Source organism: Epinephelus fuscoguttatus, linkage group LG10 (genome assembly GCF_011397635.1).
Source record: "Epinephelus fuscoguttatus linkage group LG10, E.fuscoguttatus.final_Chr_v1".
Lineage (NCBI taxonomy): Eukaryota > Metazoa > Chordata > Actinopteri > Perciformes > Serranidae > Epinephelus > Epinephelus fuscoguttatus.
The window spans coordinates 5,762,362-5,789,793 of record NC_064761.1 but is presented as its reverse complement, the minus strand read 5'-3'; the positions used below and the strand labels follow the sequence as shown (position 1 = coordinate 5,789,793).

The 27,432-nt window shown below is 40.4% G+C and overlaps 1 protein-coding gene across 1 annotated transcript in view; it reads left to right on the top strand.

Moving 5' to 3' along the window:
- The window catches only part of tbl1xr1a (TBL1X/Y related 1a), a 69,026-nt gene extending 44,725 nt beyond the window's left edge, over positions 1-24,301 (top strand). Inside the window, exons 3-16 of the mRNA XM_049588060.1 lie at positions 9,075-9,176; positions 11,743-11,888; positions 12,024-12,249; positions 12,585-12,717; positions 14,364-14,505; positions 15,266-15,329; positions 15,730-15,827; positions 16,536-16,596; positions 16,682-16,803; positions 17,171-17,245; positions 17,473-17,600; positions 18,286-18,451; positions 19,447-19,548; positions 20,875-24,301. Coding sequence (XP_049444017.1) covers positions 9,119-9,176; positions 11,743-11,888; positions 12,024-12,249; positions 12,585-12,717; positions 14,364-14,505; positions 15,266-15,329; positions 15,730-15,827; positions 16,536-16,596; positions 16,682-16,803; positions 17,171-17,245; positions 17,473-17,600; positions 18,286-18,451; positions 19,447-19,548; positions 20,875-20,901 — 1,548 coding nt within the window. The 5' untranslated portion in view covers positions 9,075-9,118 and the 3' untranslated portion in view covers positions 20,902-24,301. The remainder of the gene's footprint in view (positions 1-9,074; positions 9,177-11,742; positions 11,889-12,023; positions 12,250-12,584; positions 12,718-14,363; positions 14,506-15,265; positions 15,330-15,729; positions 15,828-16,535; positions 16,597-16,681; positions 16,804-17,170; positions 17,246-17,472; positions 17,601-18,285; positions 18,452-19,446; positions 19,549-20,874) is intronic.
- Positions 24,302-27,432: the final 3,131 nt, after the last annotated feature.

Genomic DNA, 27,432 nt, shown 5'->3' with positions numbered 1-27,432 from the left:
TACAGGGCAAGCCTGAGCCAGCCCTAACTATAAGCTTTATCAAAGAGGAAAGTCTTAAGTCTAGTCTTAAATGTGGAGACGGTGTCTGCCTCCCGGACCGTAACAGGAAGATGATTCCACAGGAGAGGAGCCTGATAGCTGAAGGCTCTGGCTCCTGATCTACTTTGGAGACTTTAGGGACCACAGTAACCCTGCGTTCTCAGAGCGCAGTGTTCTGGTGGGATAATACGACACTATGAGCTCTCTAAGATATGACGGAGCTTGACCATTTAGAGCTTCTTAAATTAACAGTAGGATTTTAAATTCAATTCTGGATTTTACAGGGAGCCAGTGCAGAGAAGCTAAAACAGGAGAAATATGATCTTGTTTCTTAGTTCCTGTTAGTACACGTGCTGCTGCATTCTGAATTAGCTGGAGAGTTTTTAAGGACTTACTAGAGCTACCTGATAACAGAGAGTTACAGTAATCCAGCCTAGAGGTAACAAAAGCATGGACCAATTTTTCTGCATCTTTTCGGGTCAGGATAGGCCTAATTTTCGCAATATTACGCAGATGAAAAAATGCAGTCCGTGAGGTTTGTTTTAAATGAGAATTAAAAGACAAATCTTGATCAAATATTACTCCGAGGTTTCTTACGGCAGTGCTAGAGGCCAGAGCAATGCCATCTAGAGAAACTATGTCATCAGATAAAGAGTCTCTGAGTTGTTTGGGGCCGAGAACAATAACTTTAGAGTTTAGTTAATTGATTACTTTCTTCTGGCTTCATCGATAAATACAACTGAGTATCATCCGCATAACAATGGAAATTTATAGAGTGATTTCTAATGATGTTACCTAAAGAAAGCATATATAGAGTAAATAGGATTGGTCCAAGCACAGAACCTTGCGGAACTCCAAAACAAACTTTGGTACGTAAGGACGATTCATTATGAACGTGAACAAACTGAAAACGATCAGATAAATAAGATTTAAACCAGCTTAGTGCAGAACCTTTTAGGCCAATTAAGTGATCCAGTCTCTGCAATAGAATTTGATGGTCAATTGTGTCAAACGCCGCACTAAGATCTAATAAAACAAGTACAGAGACAAGTCCTTTGTCCGAAGCAATCAGAAGGTCATTTGTAATTTTAACTAGTGCTGTCTCAGTGCTATGATGCACTCTAAATCCTGACTGAAATTCCTCAAATAAATTGTTATCATGGAGAAAATCACACAGCTGGTCTGCGACTACTTTCTCAAGGATCTTTGACAGAAAGGGAAGATTAGATATTGGTCTATAGTTGGCTAACACCTCTGGATCCAGGGTGGGCTTTTTTAGTAGAGGCTGAATTACAGCTACCTTAAAAGACTGTGGTACATAGCCTGTTAATAAGGATACATTGAACATATCTAATATATGAGTGTTAACTAAAGGAAAGACCTCCTTAAGTAGCCTGGTTGGGATGGGGTCTAAGAGACACGTTGATGATTTAGATGAAGAAATCAATGCGGTTAATTCTTGAAGAGAAATTGGGGAGAAGCAATCTAAATATATATTAGGTTTTACAGCTGTGTTTGAGAATAGATAGGTACTATCTGAGGACAGGAGGTCATGAATTTTGCCTCTAATAGTTAGAATTTTGTCATGAAAAAGGCCCATAAAATCATTACTGCTAAGGGCTAAAGGAATACAAGGCTCAATAGAGCTTTGACTCTCAGTCAGCCTGGCTACAGTGCTGAAAAGAAACCTGGGGTTGTTCTTATTGTCTTCTATTAATGCTGAGAAATAGTTTGCTCTGGCATTGCGGAGGCCCCTCTTATAAGTTTTGAGACTGTCTGTCCAGATTAAACGAGATTCTTCCAGTTTGGTTAATCGCCAATTCCTTTCAAACTTTCGCGATATTTGTTTTAACTTACGGGTTTGAGAGTTATACCAAGGAGCGAATTTTCTTTGCTTTTTTAACTTCTTTTTAAGAGGAGCTACAGAGTCAAGTGTTGTTCGCAGCGAGCCTACAGCGCTATCGACAAAATGATCAAAGTCGGTACGGGAAACCTCTGTTACTGAGGGACTTGGTACTGAATTTAATGACGGAGTAATCTTTTCCTTAAATTTTGCGACAGCACTATCTGATAAACATCTAGTTTAGTAACTGTTGCTGAGTGGCGTGTGATCGAGTAAAAAGAAATCAAAAGTAATCAGATAATGATCCGATAGCGAGGGATTCTGTGGAAAGACTTTTAGGTTATCAATTTCAATTCCATACGTCAGAACTAGATCGAGGGTATGGTTAAAACAATGAGTAGGTTCATGTACACCCTGACTGAAGCCAATGGAGTCTAATAATGAGATAAACGCGGTAGCCAGGGATTTATGCGACTATTACTATTCGCCGTCTTATTTCCCCCCTTTATTTGACATGCAATTCAGCTCCTAACCGCACGAGGGCAGTACAGGATTGCTACAGCGGTGTGAAATGTGCTACCAGCTAGTTTGATGCCCTTCTACAAACAGGAGAAACATGCAGAGACTACTACAGTCATCAAAAAGTTCAGTGTGGAACAACTTTGACAAAATAAACGAAAATGAGGTGCAGTGCAAACTCTGTGAGGCAAAGCTTGCGTATCACAAGTATACAACAAGTATGCACAGTCATTTGAGAGCGATGCACGCAGGAGGCGGCGAGGGACTGTACGGCCGGGCTCAGCTGCGTGACACGTCTGCAGCGCGAGTCCCATAGCAGCTCGCCCCCCTGTTAATCAATTACAGCGGCTCCACTGGCAACGGGAGCAGCACGACAACCCCCGTCTGTCGCGTGACAACTCTCTATTTTACGCGGCTCTTCTATTTTTGTCGCGCTACGCTCCCCTATGCGACCCTCCAGCAGATAAAAACTACATGAAATAGTGTGCTAAACAAGCACGATGTGTTTTTAAATGAATAAACCATTATCAGAGGTGATATGTGATGACTTTTTTTTCATGCATTTACCCATGTTTATCCGTGACATTGTGAAAATGTCCGTGGTGGACATTTGAAAGCGAGTAGAGGACAAACAGTACAGTAAACTTGTAGATAACTCAAATATATGTAATAACTTAGGTGGAAAATGCTTTAACATTTCATGCAACCTACATAAAGCCTCTCGGCTCAGCAAACGGTAAACAACCCAGCTGGCTTCTCTACATGTCACTTCCATACGCAGTCAGTGGAGCCCAAATGAATACGCCACGACGCTATGCTGACAAGACGCTTTGCAGCCGGTGGAGCCCGGCCGTAATGATGAATGGATCTGTGTGTGCATGGCTCCGGGAGGGGAGGGGGGAGGCGATTATTCGAAAAATCGTCGAATAGTTGCCATGATTTTCGAATAGTGATTTTGCTTGTGCTGCCCATCCCTAGTAGGAACATACTGGAATGCGAAGTATCAGTTTTTTATTAAGTACATTTTTAATATTGCAAATGCAAATTAAACTTTTGGTAGCCTGCTAGAAAAATAAAACCATCTGCTTTTTCATCCCACATTGCTGCAATAAAAATAAATGAAGCGAGATGAACAAACTGAAAACTTTATTTTATTATATTAAAACAGATTCTGACAAAGTGTTTCCTTAATTTGCAATTGTATAAAGGTAATAAATTGCAATATATTGGAATATATGTTATTTCAATACTCAGAATATTGCAAAACATTTAAAATTGCAATAATATTGTATTGTGACCTAAGTATGGTGATAATTTTGTATCAGGGGGCCTCTGGTGATTCCCAGTCTTTGCTGTGTGTGAGACATAAGCAAGGTGAGGTGACAGTCAGCCTTTGTCGCCACTAATTATTTGATATTGATTTTGTGTGTCTGGGCTTCAACATTAAAGAAAAACAAATGTAATTTCTTAAGATTTTGTCCATGAGTCAAAAAAGACACTGTCTTTTTTCTCTGCAGGTTTTCTCCACATACGATAATAGTGAGAGGAATACAGTCAAGTGTAGATGAGGTTTTAGTGGTGATGCAGTGACTTCTGCCTCAAACGGTGGCCAACTCAGCTGCAGTAATGTCATGTCTATCAGTTTCTCTGTAACTGTTGCCTTAAGTCCACACAAAACCTTGTATTTTTGGAGTTACCTGTCATGAATGTGGTCAAACTATAAGCCATGTGTGGCATTTAGGCAGTGGAGCCAGTGTATTGAGAGCACAATGCACAATGTACCACATAGGCCTAGCTATTCACATATTTTATTTGTGTGTGCGTTTGCCAATGTTGATTCAGCTTTGTGGTCGTTGTTGAGAATTTGCATTGGACTGCATTCTATTTAAACGGAATATTAGTAATACGCCCTTTTTTTTTGATGGATGGTTGAAAATAGAAAACATGCAATAATGTTGTCTCAGTACACTACCACAAACGACAGCCTCAAAAATGATCAGAGTTAAAGCATGGTTTCAACAACATGAAGTGCATAATAGTTTGAAGGTGTTTGTTTTGGTTGATCCATGTATTTATTTCTGTAGGAGCGTAACTAGTGAAGTATTTTTCTAATTATCTTGTACTGAAAATACTCTAAGTTAGATTGTTTTTGCCCCACTGAGGCATTTTCAACAGAAGCTGTCATAAATTTCTGTCATAAACACACAGTAACTACAGTGTGGCATGGTTAGCAGGGAGCTGTAATGTTTGCAGTATGGAACTGTTGTAAATTGGAAGTGAAAGCAGCCCGACAGCTGCTTATGATTTAATAATAGCTCTAATTCAGAGTACAGTGTGTCTGCAATGCCTGTGCTTCATGGAGCGGCAGTAACGACTCATTTCACCATCACACAATGTTGCCAGTTAGCATCCAGCTACTTCGGTAGGTGTTTTTAATCGTGATCAAGTTACTTCTGAGCTCATTTCCTCATCTGATGGTTGCATTATTTTGTCTGCCTGCCGACACTCCAGTCCTCTCTCAATAGAGACAGAGGGTCCAGTCACAGATATGTGTCGCTGAGCCAACATGCCAGAGGATGATATCACCTCTTTTTGTGCTGTCTTGGCCAAATAATGTTGCCTGTCTCCTGGGTAGACGGATCCCAAACAGCTCAGCCATGGCAGCCGTATTCTCTTGTGAACGTGATGCAACTGGCTCTAGTGTGGAGGCTGCTGCTGCTGTTATAGCTTGACTCTGCAGGATTAGCAAATGTTATCACTGGTCACAGGAGTAGGCCCATTCTTTCTTTACACAATGCCATATGTGCTGGTTGCTGTAGCAGTGACCAGTTTCCCCTCAAGATATCATTAAAGATTAATCTCATCTCCTCAACTTACCTGTGGAAAGTATATGATAATAGCATCACTGTGTGAGTTTGTTGATCATGTTAGTTAGTCAGGAGAGCGAGAAATGGTTAACACATTCGAATCCTGACTGTGCCACCCCCCCACCCGGGGTTTGACATTCTGCAAATGTTAAGGCCACAGGTCATACTAAATGTTTTGCTGTGCCAGACGATGAAAATCTAACATCCTGGGAAGTGAAATGTAACCTCGAGCTCACAGTACCCATGAGAGTGTTTCATCCACTTAAATGCCATTAAATGCACAGAAAGTCTCCTTCTCCAGGGAGAGGGGGCTGCAGACACTGAGCTCCAGGCATTACATGGCTGATTATTCTCAGGGGAAATGGGCTTTGAGCTGCTCCTTATTTGGGATTGGCTCCCTGGCTCCGAGTGAGTTTTTAAAGTTGTGGTTCCCAACCTTTTTAGTTCATGAAACAACAGACAAAAGCAGTGTCGAATTGTGATCCCCTGACATGCCCAGACTGAAGAAGCCATACCACAGGAGGTGTCCCCACTTGTGTTTTTCAGTTCATAGTGTGTAGTGTGAGGGTCTGAGGACTGAGGGATGTAATATGTTGTTGTAGGCAAATTGTGATTTGTAATATTCGGCTTAAAAAATAACTTAAATTGAATAGTGGATTGGTACTCAGATCAGGGGAGGGAAAAGCAGCTCTGGGAGAAAGCACACTTTAAAGGTCCAGTGTGTAGAATGTAGGGGGATATATTGGCAGAAATGGTATATAATATTCATCACTAGTTTATAATCACCTAAAACAAAGAATTTTTGTATTTTTGTTACCTTGGAGTGAGCTGTTTATCCACATACGGAGCAGGTCCTTTTCCACAGAGTCCGCCATGTTGTTTCTACAGGTGCCTGGAATGGATAAATCAAACACTTGCTCTGGATAGGGCTATTCGTGTTTTTGCATTTGCTGCTGTAGTTCATTTGAGAATTGAGTTTTCTAGGATACAGCAGATGTGACCTGCCTAACTCTCCATGTGATTGGTTAGTACTTGTTGCCTTTGCTGGTTTGGCTGGTGAAGGTTCGGCAAGATAAGTGAGATTGGTTAGGGTAAGAATGTCAGGGTAAGCCAATGAGAGGCAGAGTTTGTTCAGAGCTTGAATATCATGCCTTTATGCCACCTTCCTGCCTTGCAGTTCTGTATGAACGGTACAATAGTGGAATGGGGGGACAGAATATCCTTGCCTCTGAGCTGGGAATGGAGGTATTAACAGTGCCGAAACAATGTCTGTATAACAGACATTGTTTCACGGGCACCACGGGTGTAACGTTTTGACGTGTTATGTGTGCGTCCCACTGCAGGAAATTTAAAAAGGAGCTGATAGCAGTTGGCAGCTAACTCAAAGAAGAACAGTGGCCAAAAATGAGGTCTAGGAGCTCCTTACCCTCTTAGCAGAGGACAAGATCAGCAGCCATATTTAACAGACACTAAATGAATGTTATTGACATGTTATGCCATTGCTGTTGTTTATTAAGAACTGCCGATGCGTATGTTATAAGTCACACTAGAGGCTAATGCTGTTGTGTTATGTGTCACATAGGGCTGCAGGGCAGTTCACCTACTTGACTGGCTCGTGGAGTGAATAGAGGAGAGGAGGGTAGGGGCGGTATTGCGCATGCGCGGCTTCCGTAGAAGACAAAATAACATCTCGAGGCGTCCAGATCAAAAATCGTTTACCCTTGATTTCATTCATTTTAAATCGTTTGACCTCAAAATCGTAATCACAATCACCAGACAATTAATTGCACAGCCTTTGTGTCACGCCTATTAAGCCTCTTTTGCATTCACGATGCATCACATGAGATGTCACCGATGTTTGTTTTTGTGTAAAAATGCAAAGGCGGCATAAAGAAGGGACTTTGTAGCAGCCCTTTGCCGTGATCTCTGCGTAAAAAGGGCTTGACAAGTACGGGCCATGCCTTTGCTGTCACAGGAAAATGCAAATTCATGCTTAGCACATGGGAGAAGTTAAAGTTGGTTGCAGTCTGCAACCTTACTGCTAGTTGCCACTAAATCCTACAGACCAGATCTTTCAGAGTGAGAAAGAGTATTTGTTAATACTGAAGAAGCACAGCTGAAGAAAATCTTCAATCCGTACATACTGTTCCTCCTGAGAAGTAGCTGCTTTGCATACCAGCATACACATAGCAAGCTTTTAGGTAACATGGGAATAGAGAGGAGAGTTCATCAAAATGTTGTAGTTCCAGTCAAGACTGTCGCCACTATGAGGAAATACACCAGATAACCTCAAGCTGTCATAAGTCATCCAACATAGGCCTTTCAACAACAGAATGTTCCTGATTGTAATTTAACAGCCTTAAGCTGTCAAGGCTGTGAAGAGTCGTACTTAAGTCACCGTTTCTGTTCATTTGATCCACGCTGAACTGGAAAATTCAGTAATGTTACAGCACTGGTGGGAAATGTTCTCCAGGCTAGATAAAACCTGTTGAGAAACTTGATGTTTGAAGGTTGTGTCATAGATGGGCCTGATGCCAGATGGGTCTGAATAGTCAACCAGGATCTCAACCTCAACCTCAACCTCAACCTTCCACCCATTACTAACATCTGATCTGTATCTGGATAATGATAACTGATCTCAGCACCTTTGCATTTCCACCTCGCATTAAAAGACATTCTTGTTATCTTGATTTTGTCTGCATTGTGATTGGATCTCAGTATGCAAAAATTACAGCCAGGGCTTTATCTTTTGTTGTGTGAATTGTGAGGTAATGATAGATATTAGGGATAGACCGATATGGATTTTTTTAGGGCCGATGCCGATACCGATTTTTTTCCATCACCCTTAGCCGATGACCGATTATGGACTGCCGATTTTCTTGAGCCGATATTTGGGGCTGATACTGCTTTTGCTCCCTCAATTTACATCAAAAAAATGACACAATGATAACAAATATTACAGGTCTCAAGTTTAAAATAAGAAACATTTATTGAACAGTAAAAAATACTAAAACAAGATGGAAAGTTGAGGTAGAACAGGTAGAATATTATTATTATTATTATTATTATTATTGTTATTGTTATTATTATTATACATTCAAATAAAAAAAAGAGTTCAGTGCTCATTAAATCTTCCAGTAATGTCTTTATAAAATAAACAAATATTTAAGCTGAAGCATAAATAAAACAACAACTACTGTACACAGTAGGATTCGCTGCATGTGCGCTGCAGGGTCTTCCGGCAACACAGAGCTGCCTGTGGATGCCTGTCTGTAAATTATGCCAGGGAAAAATAAATCCGCGAACCCACACGCGTATCGGCCGATGCTGATACAAGTAAAAAACTCAAATATCGGCCCGATATATCGGCCGGCCGATGTATCCGTCTATGCTTAATAGATATAAGGCATTGACATTACAGTGTGTGCTTGCATGTATTTGATTGGCTTACACAGGGCCTTATGGGTGACATTTCACCCAAAGATACAGAAATAAAAAAACAGATGAGATAGATCTGTTACATTCTTATAATTACACATATTTTAGTAGGACAGCCTACCTACTTGGTAACACTTAAACTAGACCTAACTCTGGCATGTAGTAGGTCAACAATATATCACATTTCCACAATCATTTTAGCAGTGACGATTTTTAAAGTCCTCATTTGAATCTGATGCTTTGACAATAAAAGAAACAGATCAAGTCACACTTAAATTATCTTTATGAAGATGCAGTCACTGTGCATCGAGCAGTAGTGTTAATGGTGAGTGTTTCCCTTCTCTGATGAATCTCTCTCTGTTTTCCAGGCTAGGTGTGTGCGTGCTGACCTCATGGTGTAACAGGAGTAAAGATGAGCATTAGCAGTGATGAGGTCAACTTCCTGGTCTACAGATACCTACAGGAGTCAGGTATCTTCTCAAATCCTTACTATATTTATCAAGCATCTTTTTTTTTTTTTTGTTGCCTTAAAATGTCATAACATATTTCTTATTAACCAACTTTTATTTGTGCTTAGTTTATGAGTTTGCTTTCCTACCAGTCTGATTTTTACATCTAATGTCATGTTGTTTTGTTTTTCATTATTTCTAAATTTAGCTTTGGTTTGATATGGAAACAGTTGCAAATGAATTTAAATGACTGAAGGTCCAAAGTATAGGCTGTATGTAAAGATGGACGTGTCTCCACTTACCCCCACTGTTCATAATTGAAGCCAAAATATCCTGGAGACGACCGTTGCCATCTTGTGCTGGTGACATTGTTTGGCGCCAGAGTCTACGTAGTTGCAATTTCTGCAGCGTGGAGCTCCTGTCCATACACCTGTCCGATCAGTCTCAAGCAGCACCAGTGATCATGATCACACAGTTGATACACACAGCTGTCAATCCTGACGTCAGATTCCCCTTTACAGCACCAAATAACTGATTAAAACCAAACTTATCAGAAAAATACACTTGAACACTTGAACATTGTGTGATAAGAGTTAACTAAACAACTGAAATCATCTTTGTGAAAAAAAGTATATGCTTACATGAAGGGGATGTGGTTCGTGACCTACACTGCAGCCAGCCACCATGGACCGTCATGTCCCCCATCTTTTATATACAAGTCCACACTTCTACCTCACTGGTTTTGTGTATAAATGTGTATGTATATTGTGCAGGCCATGCCTATTGAGGGGAGTAGCCATCTCTGTTATTGCTTGTAATGAAGATATATCCAGCAGGCCCCTTTAAGCTGCATTTTAGTTTACTGAGTCAACTTGGTTACTGTGTATACATAACGCAGCATCTAGTATGGGCCAGCATATTGTATGAAAGGCACATCTTAGTAAAGAGAAGTTATTGATGGAAAATGACACCATACAGATGGATAAACACATCCTCTGTCAGTGTGTGTGTGTGTGTGTCAGTGTACTTTCAGAATGAACCATAGAGTGGGATAAAGTGAGGGGGTTATAACTACTTAATCAGTCATAGGTGGTAAACAGGCTGTGTTTATGTAGCAGCGCTACCATGAGAAACAGTGCTGAAGGCTGTATGAAGAGAGGCTTTCACCCACACACACATACATGGAGCTGCCATGCAAAGTAGTGACTTCAGCCCTTTTTACACAGAGATCGTGCTATTGGGCTGCTGCAAAGTCCCTTCTTTATGCCGCCTTTGCATTTTACACAGAACAAACCAATGGCAACATCATGCTGCTCCACTATATGATTTTAGACAGCATGCCAGCATTGTGAGAGTGAAAGAGGCATGATGGGATACCATGTCAACAGCATAACATGGTAATAACAATCATTTACTGTCCTGTTATATGGCAGCTCATCTCATCCTCTGGTCGGAGGGTAATGACTCCTGGACCTCATTATTTTGGCATTGGCTGCTGTTGTTCTTCTTTGAGTGAGCTGCTAACAGTTGTCGGCTGCCTTTTAAATCTTTTCATACATAACATGTTGTGAAATCATTGCACCTGTGCCACCCATGATCCCATCCTGCTGCCTGTCCCATTTCTACTGACTTGGTTTTGGCACTGTTACTACCTCTGATGCTGGCTTAAAGCTGAGTCAACTGTGTCCCTCCATACTATGATTATACCTTTTATAAATAATGGTGAGGCAGAATAATGGCATGAAATTCCCACCTTAAAGGCGCAGTGTTAAAGGGGCTGTAGGGTGCACATTGAGAAAGAACTCAAGATCAGTTGGATAAATGGTGGTGCTTTTCACCCTGACAAAAAACTTGATAATTAAAATGAGTCTCTAAATAATACTTCATTGGCCAGTAGACTCCCAGGCTTCCTGTCCTTTGTGTGTGGACCTGTAGATGTGACAATAACTTTTATCCCTCTGTGGTGAGCTATGTAAACCAAAACCCCCATATCACCGTGGAGGAGCTGCCAGAAGGCTCAGTTCAGCTGGCACTGCTCCACTGTCATGTGTGTGTATGAATGAAAGCGTCTGAAACTTCCCATCCTATGCTACATATTGTATTTATTACATCATATAGTTTGTAAGGCACAGATGGCTCTTGTAAATCAAAAATCCTTTCACAGTTGTATTGTTCCATCTTTTATTGAAGCATGAAAGTGGAGCAAAAAGCAATCAGGAAACTGTGAGAGATTACAAGCCCAGCCATGTTTTCATGTGTGTATTTTTCATAGATGGAGGGGTCTGCGCTCAGCTGGCGCTGCTGTTGCAAAATTGGTCTTTTAAGTCCAACATGTAAATCCTCTTTGTTGAATAGAGGTTGCAATACAAGCATTCTCTGAGAAATGCTCAAGAAATTGAAAAGTAAAGAATAGTAGCAGGAATAAGATGGCTCCATGGCAGTCGACAAAACACAAAATGTAGTTCTTCAATAAATCATGAGGGAAATATTATTTCCTGTGATATACAGAGCATTATGCTGTTGCTGTCCAATGTTCAAAATATCTTCTCCTCTCCTGCCCTCTTTCTCCCTCTCTCCTCCTTTCCAGGGTTCTCCCACTCAGCGTTTACTTTTGGTATAGAGAGTCACATCAGCCAGTCCAATATCAATGGTGCTCTGGTTCCCCCTGCTGCCCTCATCAGCATCATCCAGAAGGGCCTGCAGTACGTCGAGGCTGAAGTCAGCATCAATGAGGTGGGACATGTACAACATAATAGAAACTCTCCTCTCCTCTCCTCTCCTCTCCTCTCCTCTCCTCTCCTCTCCTCTCCTCTCCTCTCCTCTCCTCTCCCTCTCCCTCTCTAACTGATTATTTCTCCCACTGTGTAGGACGGCACGTTATTCGATGGGCGGCCCATTGAGTCCCTGTCCCTGATTGATGCTGTGATGCCAGACGTGGTTCAGACGAGGCAGCAGGCCTACCGAGACAAAATGGCCCAGCAGCAGGCTGCTGCTTCAGCACCGACATCGGCCACTGGAGGCAGCATCGCTGGCAACACCAAGAATGGAGAGAATACTGCCAACGGGGAGGAGAACGGAGCCCATGCCTTAGCTAGTGAGTAATATATTTACCAATAGAAAAGGACGTCTGATGACAATGGTTAGCTACCTGCAATTTTTAAGCTATGTGAACAGTATGTTTATTAAGGAGAACAAAAATGTTTTGACCCTGGGAATAGTAGTTTCACAAAAAAATCCAAGAACTGTAATTCTTTATTAATGAAATATTACTTTACAGAACACTGTGAGAGTTGATCATTCACACTTACTTACAGTGGTAAAGAATGGCAAAGACCTTCCAAAAAAGTTGATAATGTATTTTCTATGAATTCCTGCTGATAACGTGACCTCTTGCCTGGCTGTGTTTCACCCCTCAAACTGTGTGCTTAGACAACCATGCAGACCTGATGGAGGTGGATGGAGATGTGGAGATACCTCAGAACAAGGCCATGGTCCTGAGGGGCCACGAGTCAGAGGTCTTCATCTGTGCCTGGAACCCAGTCAGTGATCTGCTGGCATCGGGGTTGGTGTTTCATACCTTCTCTTGTGACACTTATCCTAAACCCTTGTTCTATGCTTGTGTGTGTGTCTCGATTCTTTATCATTGTATGCCTTTATTAGGCAGTGCCAGTAGAGAGGTGATATGAAACAAGGTCGAGATACTGGGCAAAGGTCCCCAGATGGACTACAACCAAGTCAGCATCTTAAACCCTAAACCACGGAGGGGTCCATTTATTTCTTGTTTTTTCCAAACTATGACCCATACCCTTAGTTCATATCCTCACATTCTAGAAGCTGGAACCAGCAAGTGTTTGGTTTTTAGCCTCTGTGCGGGCGATAGCCATGGTCGGAGGCATGATATTTTTGGGTTGTCCATCTGTCTGTCCCATTCTCTCTAACCCGATACCCCAAGGTGGCCTTGAGGGATTTTTTTTCAAATTTGACACAAATATCCACCAACGAACTGATCAGATTTTGGATGTCATAGGTCAAAGGTCAAGGTCACTGTGATGTTGCATCTGTCGCATTCTCGTGAACACAATATGTCAAAAACACATTGAGGGAATTTCTTCAAATTTGGCACAAACATTCACTTGGACTAAACAATTAACTGAATAGAATTTAGTGGTTAAAGGTCAAGTAGTCTGTGACCTTGCATCTGTCTGATTTTCATGAACATGATATCTCAAGAAGGCCTTGAGGAGGTTTCCACAAATTTGGCACAAACATCCACTTGGACTCAAGAATGAACATAAATTGGTGGTCAAAGGTCAAGGCCACTGTGACCTCATAAAACATGTTTTTGTTTATTCAAATTTAATAATATTGAACATGTCGCACTTCTAAGTCGCACCAAATTCGATAGTGCGAATGCCTGGGTCCCCAGCAATACACTCACCAAATCTGAAGTGACTGGATGAACAGTTCTTGAGATATGTAAAGGTGACCTATACATACATACATACATACATACAGACAGACAGACAGACAGACAAAGATTCTTTGCTTTATAGTCAGATGGGTGTAAACTGTAAGTGCAACTTGATTGGTTTGCAGAGGCATTCAACGGCAAGGCGGTAATTCTAGCGTTACATGATAACTTAATAATAATAATAATAAACTTTATTTATATACACCTTTCATACAAGAAATGCTGCACAAGTTGCTTAATCAGTGTGTCATAACTTTGAGTGCCATGTTGTTGTGATAGTATGATCACGTCTTAAATACATTTCAGTTGTCTAAATTAATGATGTCAACTGAATTGTAATTAAAAACTAAAGAAAGGAGTTACTGAAAGTTTTGTACACATTTAAATGTGTCTCCAAAGTACTGCATAACAACATTAGTTTGAGTTTTTTTAAATGTTATGTTGTACACGTTTGCCGTAATGTGATATAAATTGATATAAGATTTCTCACTGATATTGTGACAATGATTTTGACCTTTGACCAGCTGCTGTTTGATGGCCACAGTGTGATCAGTGAATATGGCAAAGTTACATGAAACAACAGTTCAAATCAAATCTAATGATGAAGAATACAATACTGCTACAGCTTTAGCTGTTTTTGATAAAATCCAGAGAAAAACTGCTGACAAACAATGCATAAGAGGAACTTGTTTTCTATTGAAACGTGATTAATATTGAAATGTATTTGTCTGTCTCAGGTCTGGTGATTCAACAGCTCGTATCTGGAACCTGAGTGAAAACAGTACAAGCAGCTCTACACAGTTGGTCCTGAGACACTGCATAAGAGAGGGAGGGCAGGACGTCCCCAGCAACAAAGACGTCACCTCGCTAGACTGGAATGTAAGCGCTCTAACACGTTCATGTAACATGTGAGTCACCCTGCATGGGTGCATTCATTTCAAATATGGGAACAGGTCAAAGCTGTAGGAATGGTATAAATATTTGTCGCATATGTGAGAGTGCTGTTTCATATGATATCATGCTACTTGACAGCCAAACTTTTTAAAAAATATATTTATATTCCCTTTTTTTTGGTTTCCAATCTACAGAAAAATACTTGGACTTAGGTTGCTACTGCTTATTATTTTAAATGTTTGAACTCTTAATAGCCATGCATAGAAAGCAAAAACAACAACATATACTTTGTACTGAATGTCTTGCATGTACAGTCATATATACACCACAAAGGCAAATTGCAACAAATGTCTCATCACAGAAGAACTCCCAGAGCGCTGTGAACATAACTGTTAATGATGTCTAACAGTGGAAGATCATCAGAGAGTGGAATTTTCCTTTAGTTGAGCCAGTGGATTGTAAACCTGAGCCAGGGGCAGAGGCAAAAATTTCCTGGAAAGCGTCCATGCTGATGAAAAACACAGGCCTCCCTTCTGATCTCAGCTGAATCACAGCTAACGCTCATTCAGCCTGGACTCTGTGAGGCAAATTCTGAAACTGCAAAAGACAACGTGGGCCTGTAAACGTGTCCAAACTGGCCTTGCCAGGCTCATCTGTCCAACACACACACTCTCTAAGCCACTCTCACACTTCTCTCTCTCTCTCTCTCTCTCTCTCTCTCTCTCTCTCTCTCTCTCTCTGGCAGAGTGAGGGCACACTGTTAGCAACAGGCTCCTATGACGGCTTTGCCAGAATATGGACGAAGGACGGTGAGATGACTTAAAAATTATTAAACATTAGCATGTGGTCTTTGACCAGAGATTTAAGACAGAATTGTATACCAAGAGTAATAACATATAAAAGTGTATTTATATACATAGTATATTTGCAAATATGACAGAGTGAACACGAGTGTTGCTGTGGTAACGCTAATAATGAGTGTGTTGTGGTGTTTTTTTGTTTTGTTTTTTTTTTTGCTTATCCTGTACTGCAGCATATATGCTACATGGCTGAGTTAATCCTTGAACAATGCTGCCACCTAGAGGCAGGTTTGCATATTGCCATTCAACTGATGACCCTTTTTGTGTTATTTAGACCCTTAATGGCTTGTTGTTATTTACAAATTTGATACTTACAGATTTCCTCCCCTCTGTGTGTTTTGCTCCCCAGGGAACCTAGCCAGCACACTTGGCCAACACAAAGGTCCCATCTTTGCCCTAAAGTGGAATAAAAAAGGCAATTTTATCCTGAGTGCAGGAGTAGACAAGGTAAACCAGCATCTATTCTCTGAATCAGGTCGATATGTTAAATGACTTTTAGCATGATTTCTCATTAGGGCTGGGAGATAAATTGACTTAACTCTTAATATAAATTTTTGTATCATTTTTGTTAAAGCTACTGGCATGAGGCTCGCATTGGCGTTTTGGTTCCCCTGATTGCTCTCATTGCTTTCTCCCTCACACAGACACACACACACACACACACACACACACTCACACGAAAGATGACACACAAACACTTTATGTGACATGCACTTCCCCACCCATCCATCTCTTCTGGGTGATTGTGTGTGAGCAGGCGAGGAATGTGTTTTGTATCTGCAGGGCTCCAGAAACTGACCATTTATTTTAGTTTTGCAACCATGGAGCACCAGTGCATCTTGCAAATATTATTAATTTGTAAGCTGGAGAGCTGTTACTTTGTTTGATAAATCCTTATGGTTAACTTTCTGTTACCTGCTATCATCTAACTGTTGATCGGAAGCCTCAAGTTACTCGCTAAAACATCTACACATTTGGCCCGAGATGAGCTGCTTCAGAGTAAAGAGAAACAAACAGTTGTTCCTTTGAGTTATTTCATTATTATTCAGGCCATATCTCCCAGCCCTATTTCTCATGTAATGTTTTAATAAGTCAAACAAATGTACTGTGCAGTCATTGTTAGCCCTAACTGTACATGTACATGTGTCCTGCCAGACAACAATCATATGGGATGCCCATACAGGAGAAGCCAAACAACAGTTTCCCTTCCATTCAGGTACAAAAGCTTCTCTTCTTGTCTCTTGAAATGTTCCAGCTTTGCTGTTTGATCGTGCTAACATCCATCTTTCTACCTCCCACAGCTCCAGCACTAGACGTGGACTGGCAGAGCAACAATACGTTCGCCTCCTGTAGTACAGACATGTGCATCCATGTCTGTAAACTGGGACAGGACAGACCCATTAAAACATTCCAGGGACACACAGTAAGTGCTTTGTTTGTGTGTGTGTGTGTGTGTGTATATACAGTTACACATTTGTATCCTCACTGCCAATGTGTATCTTTGCGAAGCACCTAAAGGAGATTGGAAAAGTGTTACTGTCACTGTTCATATGAATATTTGGTCTCAACTCGTTAGGATGGATTTGTAACCATTCAGTTGGACCTAGGCTTAACATAAACTACATTCTATGCATTAGCTTTATTAAAACAGTACTTTCATTTGTAAATAGTATTGCAAGAAGAGAGCTGGATGGCACAAAGACATGACATACTGTATATACTTTACACCACAAAAAGGTCTCTGTGTTTGTGCGTCTACATTCCTTCACCCCTCTCTTTTCTCTCCCCAGAATGAAGTTAATGCAATCAAGTGGGATCCCACAGGGAACCTGCTAGCCTCCTGCTCAGACGACATGACGTTGAAGGTGAGCTGAGAGCTAAACCCTGAGAAATACTGGACATCTTGTGTCATTAATATCACTGTTACTACTACCATAAAGAAAGTAATGATGTGGTCACGATGACTGGAAATTCAGACAGTGATGATGACAGACAGTGGTCAAACTCTACAATGACTTGTGTAACTGTATTTGCTATGCCTACCATTTAATGATGAATTTAAGTGAAGGATGATTTTTTTTTTTCTTACCAGATTTGGAGTATGAAGCAGGACTCGTGTGTTCATGACTTGCAAGCCCACAGTAAAGAAATCTACACCATCAAATGGAGTCCAACCGGCCCTGGAACCAACAATCCCAGTGCTAACCTCATGCTAGCCAGGTGAGTGTCTGCGTTACAAACAACAATGGTATGCAAGTTAGTTGGCCAGTAGAAGGAGGAAAGAAGTACATTCTCTCTACTAAGCACTGGCCTTTTAGCTTGCTTTACACACCAAATGTGTTGCTTGTAGTACTTTGTAATCAAATGCCATCATCATTTACTTTGCTTGGTCAGCTCACTAGTTGGTTTCCCAGTAAAAATTAAAAAAAAAAAAAAAAAACAACTGCTAGAATGATAACTAACTTTGAATTAGTTAGTCATTTTCTTGCCCTTAGTGTGCCTTCAATAAGAGATTATATTCCTGACCTTTTGCTGCAGTGAAAAGAGTTTCCTTTTTGGCAGCTATTCTTTCAGCTGTCACTTTAATGGTGTTCAGCAGAAGAGGTTGCCACCCACAGAGCTCAAGCTTTCATATATGTTTGACTCAACATTACGTGCGGAACAGTGTTGTAGAATATTGAGTTTCTGAGACATACAGCTTTAATGCATTATGCCGTACAATCTGACAGTTTCTGCCTTCAGTGTAGCAGAGAAGCAAAATGTCTTTCCGTGTCCCAGTAACCTAAACTTTGTACAATATTTATTTGTGCACGTCTGCATGATAAGGCTACATTTTTGAAACATTGTCCCTATTCCACAGCAGCATTTCTGTAACCCTGCTTGTCCCTGCCTGTTACTTCCACAGTGCATCGTTTGACTCCACAGTTCGTCTTTGGGACGTGGAGAGAGGCATCTGTATCCATACGCTGACTAAACATCAGGAGCCAGTCTACAGCGTGGCGTTCAGCCCTGATGGTCGGCATCTGGCCAGTGGCTCTTTTGACAAATGTGTACACATCTGGAATACACAGGTAGGAAGAGAATGTGATGAACTTTGTGTTTGTCAACTGAATATCCTTTTATTTTTTATTCATTCTTATTTTATGTCTCTTTTAATGCCACTGTATTATTGTTGATGAGGGGAGTGTGGTTGTGGTTTTTATAAGATACTGGACAGTTGAACTTCCCTTCAGGGATGAATAAAGTTCTTTCTGTCTATTCTATGTATCTTTCTATTGAAAGCCATGGTCAGGTTAGTCCGTAGCTACTGAAGGTGTTGACACTGCAAACTCTGAATCCATCGCAAAGGTTCAGCATATTTACTTATATATATATAAACGGAAGCTGGAAACAGAAATTCGCTTCCTCCGCCCAAATCAAACCGGAATGCCAAAAAATCGAGAGTCTGCCCCCAGAGGCTGTATCGCCGTCTGCCAGAAGTCAGATGCCGAATACAGCCGATGGGTTCCGAGAATGAGTTTTTTATAACCCCCAGGTGACGAATGTGATACTTCCAAGCTTCTTTAATCAATATTTTTTAAATTAACCATAGCTCAATATCATTTAGCTCATTGTTTAGGTTTTTGCTGCAGGGGTAATCCACCTTGTTTCCAGCTGCAGCAGTATTCTACAGAGAAGTTCCAATAAACTGACTGTGTGCCACCTTGTTTCCAGCTGCAGCAGTATTCTACAGAGAAGTTCCAATAAACTGACTGTGTGCCACCTGCCCAGCACTAAACAGGAGATTTAGCAGTTTGTTAGGCTGTTGGGCTCACATTCACCAGATGGACAGAAATACAAGTGGACTGCAGACCCCAAGTGGCCAAAGAAATCAATTACTGCAATGTTAAGCCTCCTGCTGTGGTCTGTTGTGTTGTTTTATGTACACCACTGTGCTCAGTTCTGACCAAAATATAGCAAAAAAGAAAGAATTCACATTAAATAATGTGTTTTATTTTTCACAGAATCAGCCTTTATCCTTCCTCTTATCTGTCTCCTCACCCTGTTTCTGTCTCTTGTGCTGCAGACGGGCGCTTTAGTCCACAGTTACAGAGGGACGGGGGGAATCTTTGAGGTTTGCTGGAATGCAGCAGGGGACAAAGTGGGAGCCAGCGCATCAGACGGATCTGTAAGTATACACAGGACTGTTTGGATGGATGTTCTCTAGCCAGGGATGCACTGATTTATTGCTCAAAAAATTGCTATTGGGGGCGTCGGTGGCTTAGTGGTAGAGCAGGCGCCCCATGTACAAGGCTGTTGCCGCAGCGGCCCAGGTTCGACTCCAGCCTGTGGCCCTTTGCTGCATGTCATTACCCCCCTCTCTCTCTCCCCCATCATGCTTAGCTGTTCTATCAATTAGAGGCAGAAATGCCCCAAAAAATATTTAAAAAAAAACGCTATTGACCAATATTCGCCACAGCTTATCAGCAAATAAGATGACATTCAATGGTGGCAGCAGCCGATGTTTTTCTGTTCTGTCACATCAATTTTGGTGCAGGCTTAAAAACAGGACATGATGAAACTAACAGCGTCCCAGGGACAGTAACAAAAAATGTGTTTGGTATGAACGGAGATCATCACAGCGATGTCTTAGAGACGAAAGCACCAGGACACACTCTATTTTCCCTGATATTGCTACATTGTGAACAACAATTCTGTGTTGACATCGGCAGGAGGAGAGCTAGTTATTGCTAGCTGTTTGCTGTTAGCTGTTAGTAGCTAGTGGCTGGAACTAACTGTTGATAGAAGTTGCATTGAGTTAAATTATGATTCATTCAAGCTCTTTTAGTAAAAATGGGTCTTGGGTGAAAGTAAATTATGACATTATCGTGATGCGTTTAAATGTAATCTTGTAAAATCTACTTTTGTATTAGAGAGGGAATTAATATATGCATTTTTTAAAAGCTGTTTTTCATGTAAAAAAGGTTTTGTTAAAAGGTTGGTTTATAAATGTGTATGACTGACTGTGTTCATTTGAAAGTAGTGTAATGAAGGGCTAAAATTACTTGAAAACAGTTCAGTCACTTTTATTCTTCCGAAGCCAGAGTTATTATGTTTTTGCGTTGTGCGTCCGTCTCTCCCATTCTCATCGATGTAATATCTCAAGAAAGTCATGAGGGAAATTCTTCAGATTTGGCACAAACGTCTGCTTGGACTTAGCAATGAGCTGATAAGATTTTGTTGGTCGCAGGTCACTGTGACCTGGCATCCGTCCCACTCTCATGGCTGCGATATTGCAAGAATGCCTTGAGGAAAATTTCTTCAAATTTGGCACAAATGTTCACTTTGACTCAAGAATAAACTGATCCGAATTTTGTGGTCACTGTGACCTCACAAACATTTTTATGACGGAGTATGACATTTTATGGCAGACTATACTTTAACATTTTTATGGCCCTTTGATGTTTGTTAATGGCATTTCAGTGATTCTTTTCTCTGTCTCTCCTGTCCCCAGGTGTGTGTACTAGACCTTCGGAAATAGTGCTGCTGTTTGTTGGAAGCCATGGACCGACCATGAATGTGTACATAGCCAAATGACTGTCCCTGCCTGCCCTGCGTACTGCTCACGCTTATGACTATGGCCCCGCCCACCGACAGACAGGAAGCAGGAAACAGGAACAGGAAGCAAGCACCCGACACAGCAGGTCCAGACACAGGGATGAACAGATGGACGGACAGACAGACAGACAGATGGATAAACGGGCAGATGGAAGCGCCCCTCTCTATCTGTGCAGACTCTTACAGAGATGCAGAAGGGACGCAGTGAAAAAGAAAAAACTGATAGACAAAAAAAAAAAAAAAAAAAAAAAGTTACAGATCCGTATATGTACCAAAATTTGGAAGCTATTTTGCTTTTTTGATCTTTAAACCATGCTCATCGTCATGAAAATGAAAAACAATGAAAAAAGTGTTGATCTTTGTTACTAGTTGGATCTCATTGTGCAGACATATCAACTTCTCCACCATAAAATAGGATGGCACTTAGTTTTTTTAAATTTCAGATCTCTTGTTTCAATGTTTTTATATTTTTTATCTTTCCGGGAGGGGACAGGGGCCGGTCAGGTCAGAGTTTTATTAATTGGAGAAGTACATGCATACAAACACAGTCGGACACGCACACCAAACAGTTCTCAAAAACAGTGTCCTCATCAAACCAATGTGGCAAATCTAAAGGCTTTTTTCTCTCCTGTATTTCAGTCGTGGTTTCTGCAGCTGCAAGTGGCTCACACGGTTAACCTCAAAATGCAGTAGTTCAAGTGTTGTCTTCTCCAGAGGACAAACTCTGGATTCCCCTTGTATATCCACCTGGCCACATGACACAGACGCTGTATATCCAGACACTTTAAAAACAGCTCCTGTGTGCACTATTGGATCTAGATGGTCTCACCCACAGTTCTCCTCTCATAACAGTTACCTGGCTTAAAACATAAAGGTTCAATTGGCAAGAAGCTGACCTCCACTTGTCTGAATGTTCAAGGCTGTTTTTAGTAATGCAACAGTAAATCAGGTCCCATCTCTCATTACATACTGTCCTCAGCCAGTAGGACTCCATTACTTCTTTTTACCTGTACAAAACAGAGTTTATGCATCTGTGAGACTCCAAGCATTTCTAATGTGATTCACACTCGGAGGCTTCAAATCAGCAAACACATGATGTCCTGACATGTGGTGGTGAAAAAACAGAAGTGTTTTTCAATGTTTAGAATTTGCAGATTGTCAGAGGTAGATGTTCTGGAGGCCAAGATAATTTAAACCTAGCGACTAAAACTACAGAGGGCAGAGCCAAGGAAAAAACCTGTTGAGTAAATAATATCATGACTGTAGAGCTCAGCTCTGTTGCTGCATTCCCATGAAGACAGTAGAATATTACTCTCTGTTCATTTTGGAGTGTTTACACCTTATTCCAGTACCTTCACTGAGCTCTTCTTCCTACCTCTGCTAAGAAGTTACAGGGTTTGTTTGGTTTGTTTGTCAGCTCTAAAGACTACTGGCCCAAAACCAAGAACAAACAGGCTGTAGTTTGCTTTTAATTAGCTGAATGGTTAGAGTAGAATGGGATTATTTACATGAGACTGGCAGCAGTGGTGGCTTTGCAGTCATTTATAAATGAGTTTGACATTTAAATGAGAGTTTGTGGTTTTTATCAAGCTGTCAGAAACACCTGATATCTCAGATCCTGAATTTATGTAGTCGTCTAAACATACCGAAATGAACACAGCACTGAAATTCAGTCAAGCTGTGTATGGAAACAATCCCGCATTCGTACTCTATATAACAAACACTAAATAGTTCACTCTGTAGTGACATTACAGCAAGGTTTTTGGACACGTCATCAGTGACAGGTGTTGTGTCCCACGACTGTAATTTTTGTATTTTTGTTGTTTGTTTTTTTTTATGATTTTTTTTTAAAGCACTGTACAGAGCATTCAGATAGTCGGATAAAATGATGCACTATTTCAGGAGTGATTTGGAACACGGCCTGGCTGTATTTAGCAAGCCAGCTTAATCAGGTCCAACCTCTTGATGGCCACACCTGCCTGAGGTAGTGACATCGCCTATTTTTCAGTCTGCTACTTCCCTGGTCATGAATGAATGGTAAAATGCTCAATTTCCTTTAAATTGTATTTAAACTAAAATTGAGTCTTTACCATGTAGATTTGTCAGTTTGCTAACTCTTCCACAGAGGGGAAACTCCCAGCCTGATCTCATCCCCAGGTCATCAAATACAGAGGCCTTGTTACGCTCCCCAGCGTGATATCAACACCAAAGGCACCCTTTAGTGTCTCTCTGAGACGCACCAGGTTTTCAGCTAACTCTACTGTAAACCCATCTGTGGCAGTAGCTGACGCTGAGAGTCACTGCTGCAGTAAAAAGAGTGAGAAAGTCCACGATGGGTGGAGGGGAGCAGTCAAACAAAACAAGACTTTAACCAGGAGAACAGAGTTTGCATCTGATGAGAAACCAAAAGTTAATGTTGTAAAGTGACATTACGTAATTCATGTGTAGTTGTCACACACTGACATCACTCAAATGACATATTTAGGTCATGTTATGTTACGTCATGTAACAGATTTACTTATTTTAATCAGAAGCTAACAGTAGTTTTATTGCCTTAACCGAACCTAACCTAGCATAAATTGCGTGTGACAATGTGTCATGTAGACACTCTAAAGGGTTGCTGTGTGTTGCTATGAGACACTGAGGGGTGTTAAAAGTGAGATCAGAAAAGAGATTGGTTTTTAACTTGTGTTCCTTGGCTCTGCCCTGATGAAGGTTTATGTCAAACACTGTTGACTCATACTGGCTAATACTAGCTCACTACTCACAGTTAAGCTTAAAAGCTGATCCAACATTAAAGTAAGATGTGGACATTTTCATTTTTGTCTGCTTTTATTAGCATTTGAAGACAAATCAGACATGAAGAGGTCAAATTTGAAGTTTTTTATCTACAACAGCGTTGGTGAATTGAAAACAGTAAAATGTTGAGTTCAGTTCATCTGTCCTCTCACTGTTGCTCTTGGGTCATCACCACCAGAACTCTGCTCACATTTCCCTCGGAGGTTCCTTACTGACTAAACGTTTTATACTCTTTTAAAGACAAATTTAAAGTTACATTTTTGTAATTTCTTTGTAGATTTGAAAAAAATGTGAATTGATGATTTATTGGCAGTGTTAATTTACATGTTCTATAAATTTGAAAGATTTTTTTTTTTGTTTTGTTACTTTGATGCTATTGCAAATAGTAAAGGTTGACCCTGTAATGTAAGGCTCACTGAGCTGAGCTGTCATTCTGAAGGCACCTTGCTGGGGAACACTTTGTCCCCCGGAGCAAATCACCACTAAATTTGTCTATGTTTTAATAAAGAAATGTTTTACTTTTTCTTTTGCTTGAATCTTTTTGCAAAGTTTTGTCCCACGAAATGACACTTACACAGACGACAACTCAAAACCATTTAACTCTTTACATGGAATAAAATTGTAATTTTTCAATCAAGCCGAGACTTAAGGGAATTCTTCTGGTTCCCTTATTTCATTGTGACAGTTGGGAGTCATACAGATGTTTTGTGGATAAAGTTGCTCTGGAAGCAGACATAATCTCACTGGTTGATTATGGACTTACATTTGTGTTGAATTTGTTGGTGGGGAAAAAAAAAAAGTTTTGCAGAGTGTTCAGAGTGAGCTTCAGTTTCAGCCAGCTGGAGTTTGTGGTTTCTAATTGGCTGTTTTTTCTTTAATCAGATCATTAGTAGGATCACTGGTCACTCAGGCAGTAAGGATGGACTCTATAAAATATAATTGTGCAAAAATATCTTTATCTGCTAAAAATGTCATAAACCTGAGTGGCTGCAGCAGCAGAATGACCATTATAATATTAGCCAGTGAAAACACTAATCAAATCATCCAGAATCATCATAAATTGTTCAAACTATTACCTTATATATTTGATTGGATTTTCACTAAACAATTGAGTTTTAAATGTTAATTAGTTAATCTACACTTTCAGGCTTCATTAGAAATCATTACCTCTGCCTCCAGAGCTCTGCTCCTGAGAAATGTTTGTACAACAACAAATCAGCTTTATTTTCTCCTGTACCCCTGTAATCAATCAGACTTCTGTACTAACGGACATCCAGAAATTTCATGTGTTCCCATTCAGAGTCCTGTGTACTATTTATTTGTTTTTCCTCCCTGTATTTAAAGCACTTCAGCCAACAGTTACGAAAAAAATCTCACATTGGCAAATTCCTCTGATGTGTCCATGCCATCCTTAGGTCTGTGCCACACGGTGTGTCTGGGTTAATGTGGCCAAAGTCGCAGAGTCAGCCTTTATCTGTGCCGCCACAACATGTCAGCATCATGTCAGCCCAGCAGCATCTCTCCTATGGGCTCTCAAAGCCTTTGTTTTTTTCTCTGCAACTCGCATCACATCGATCTGTTGTCATTCAAGTCAGATCAGTGAAACAAAAGTCCAGAATAAAATATATTTTGATAAGAGATTTGAGTTTTTATTTGTGTGTGCATGTGTGTGTGTGTAGAAATGCTGAGCTAATAAGCAGGAGTAAGAGTACTCATGTCAGTGGCAGTCATGAATCCATGTTTTATTCGTGTCAAGACAAAAAGAACAGTTTTAATAAACCAATAAAACATTGATATCAAAGAGCTTGAACCTCCCTCATGTTCTCGTCCTCATGCTGGTGCTCTCAGAGGTACACAGCACACACAAACTAAAGAGGCATGCTTCACTCTCAGTGTGGACTTTTTAAAGCAGTGACTTTCAAAGTGGCTGAATCAGGTTATCTTTTGCACATCACATTCATGTAAAGGGAAGTTAAGGACTTTTGTCTCTGCTAAATGAAACCTCACAGTAGCTTCCACTATCTGCAGAGTTAGCCAACAGCATACAACAGATTCCACAGCTGTATTATGTATTTATTCATATTTATAGGATCTGATCTTACAGCAGTAACAAAATGAGACTAAAATAAATGTGGATGGGAGAGCAGTAAACAAATTCACACTGTAGTTCACCAGAGCAGAGGTTCCTGGCCCCTGGGCTGCACACTGGTACTGTAACCCAATCACCATAAAAAAAAAAAATGTTCGTGTTGTACATTTTTGCAAACCAAGGACTCCTCACATTTGTACATTATGTTTTGTAGCAGATTTGTTGTAACTTGATGTTTCTTAACAACGCTGTGTGCTCTGTACAGACTCACGGTGTTTGGGATTGGACAGAGGGTAATAATGTTTTTTTTTTTAATTGTGCTGTGATAGAGAGTACATGGCATAATGAAATTTCAGCTTGATTTGGTAATTTGTCACGTAAGTTAAAATCACAAATAAACAAACTGGTCCACATTAGGGTTGCAGCGGTATGAGATTTTTATGGTACTGTGTTAGCAAATATCATGGTTTCACAGTATTACAGAATTACCGTAAATCTTCAATTAAATGCCCAGATGATGCCCAGATTCTTCACATGTATAAAAGTGGGTTGTTGTCTACCTCAAATTATGTGTCCATTCCTTGATTACCTGTAAATTAGGCATATTCCTTTAGTCTGTAATGGTCCTTAGATCAAAAGAACCAAAATATTTTTTCATAAAAATTAATCCAAGTTGTGAGTATTGTTTTAAGAGGATAAAGTGGTGTTGTGTCGGTATGCTGGGTGCCGTAATCCTCTGTGATCTCTCTGTCTGTTGGAGTTAGATCAAATGAATGATTCATAATTGACATATAATCTGGAGCCTAATTCTTATTTAAGTAATATTCATACTGTTTTAAATAAACTGTTTGATTGTATTTCGTGATCTTTGCTGATTAACAGTATTGTGTAAAAGGAAATAAAGGCCTGTCCTATATAGATATCTACACCTGTTGATATGCGTAGTTTAAGGAAATAATAGCCCAGGCTATAAACTGAAGTTTTACGGTATTATCAGTCAGACTGACCCTTAAAGGAATGAAAATGGAACAGTTCTTTTTGGCTGAACAAACGTTTTGTTACTACAATTGAAACCATTTTTTATGGAAGTGTGTAAAAATTTCCTTTTTGAAAATAAAGGTGAAATTCTGCGTCCAGGTTTGGTTTTTTTTTTTTTTTTTAACATCATAGATAAGCAAATGTACACAGTATAATAACCATAAATTTTCATACCACGGTATACTTCGAAACCAGTAAACTGCTGCAACCCTGGTCCACACAGCCATGAAAGTGAGAGAGGTGAGGAAGCATTCCCCCTCCAAATGCTCTTTGAAAAGACTATAATTAAATCATTATTATTTATTATCACAGACCCCTCTCATGTCCTGTATTCACCAACTGATGTTATCGGGTTCCGGTTCAATACAGTAGGACACTGGTTCCCAAACCTGGCTCCAATTTTGGGTCACCAGAGCTTCATGGCCTGCAGTTTATCACTTGTTCTGTACTGTTATGCATTGTATATAATATGAAACATCCATAAAATATGTCACTCAGCCAGGGGTCGTCAGTTTACTCAATGACAGA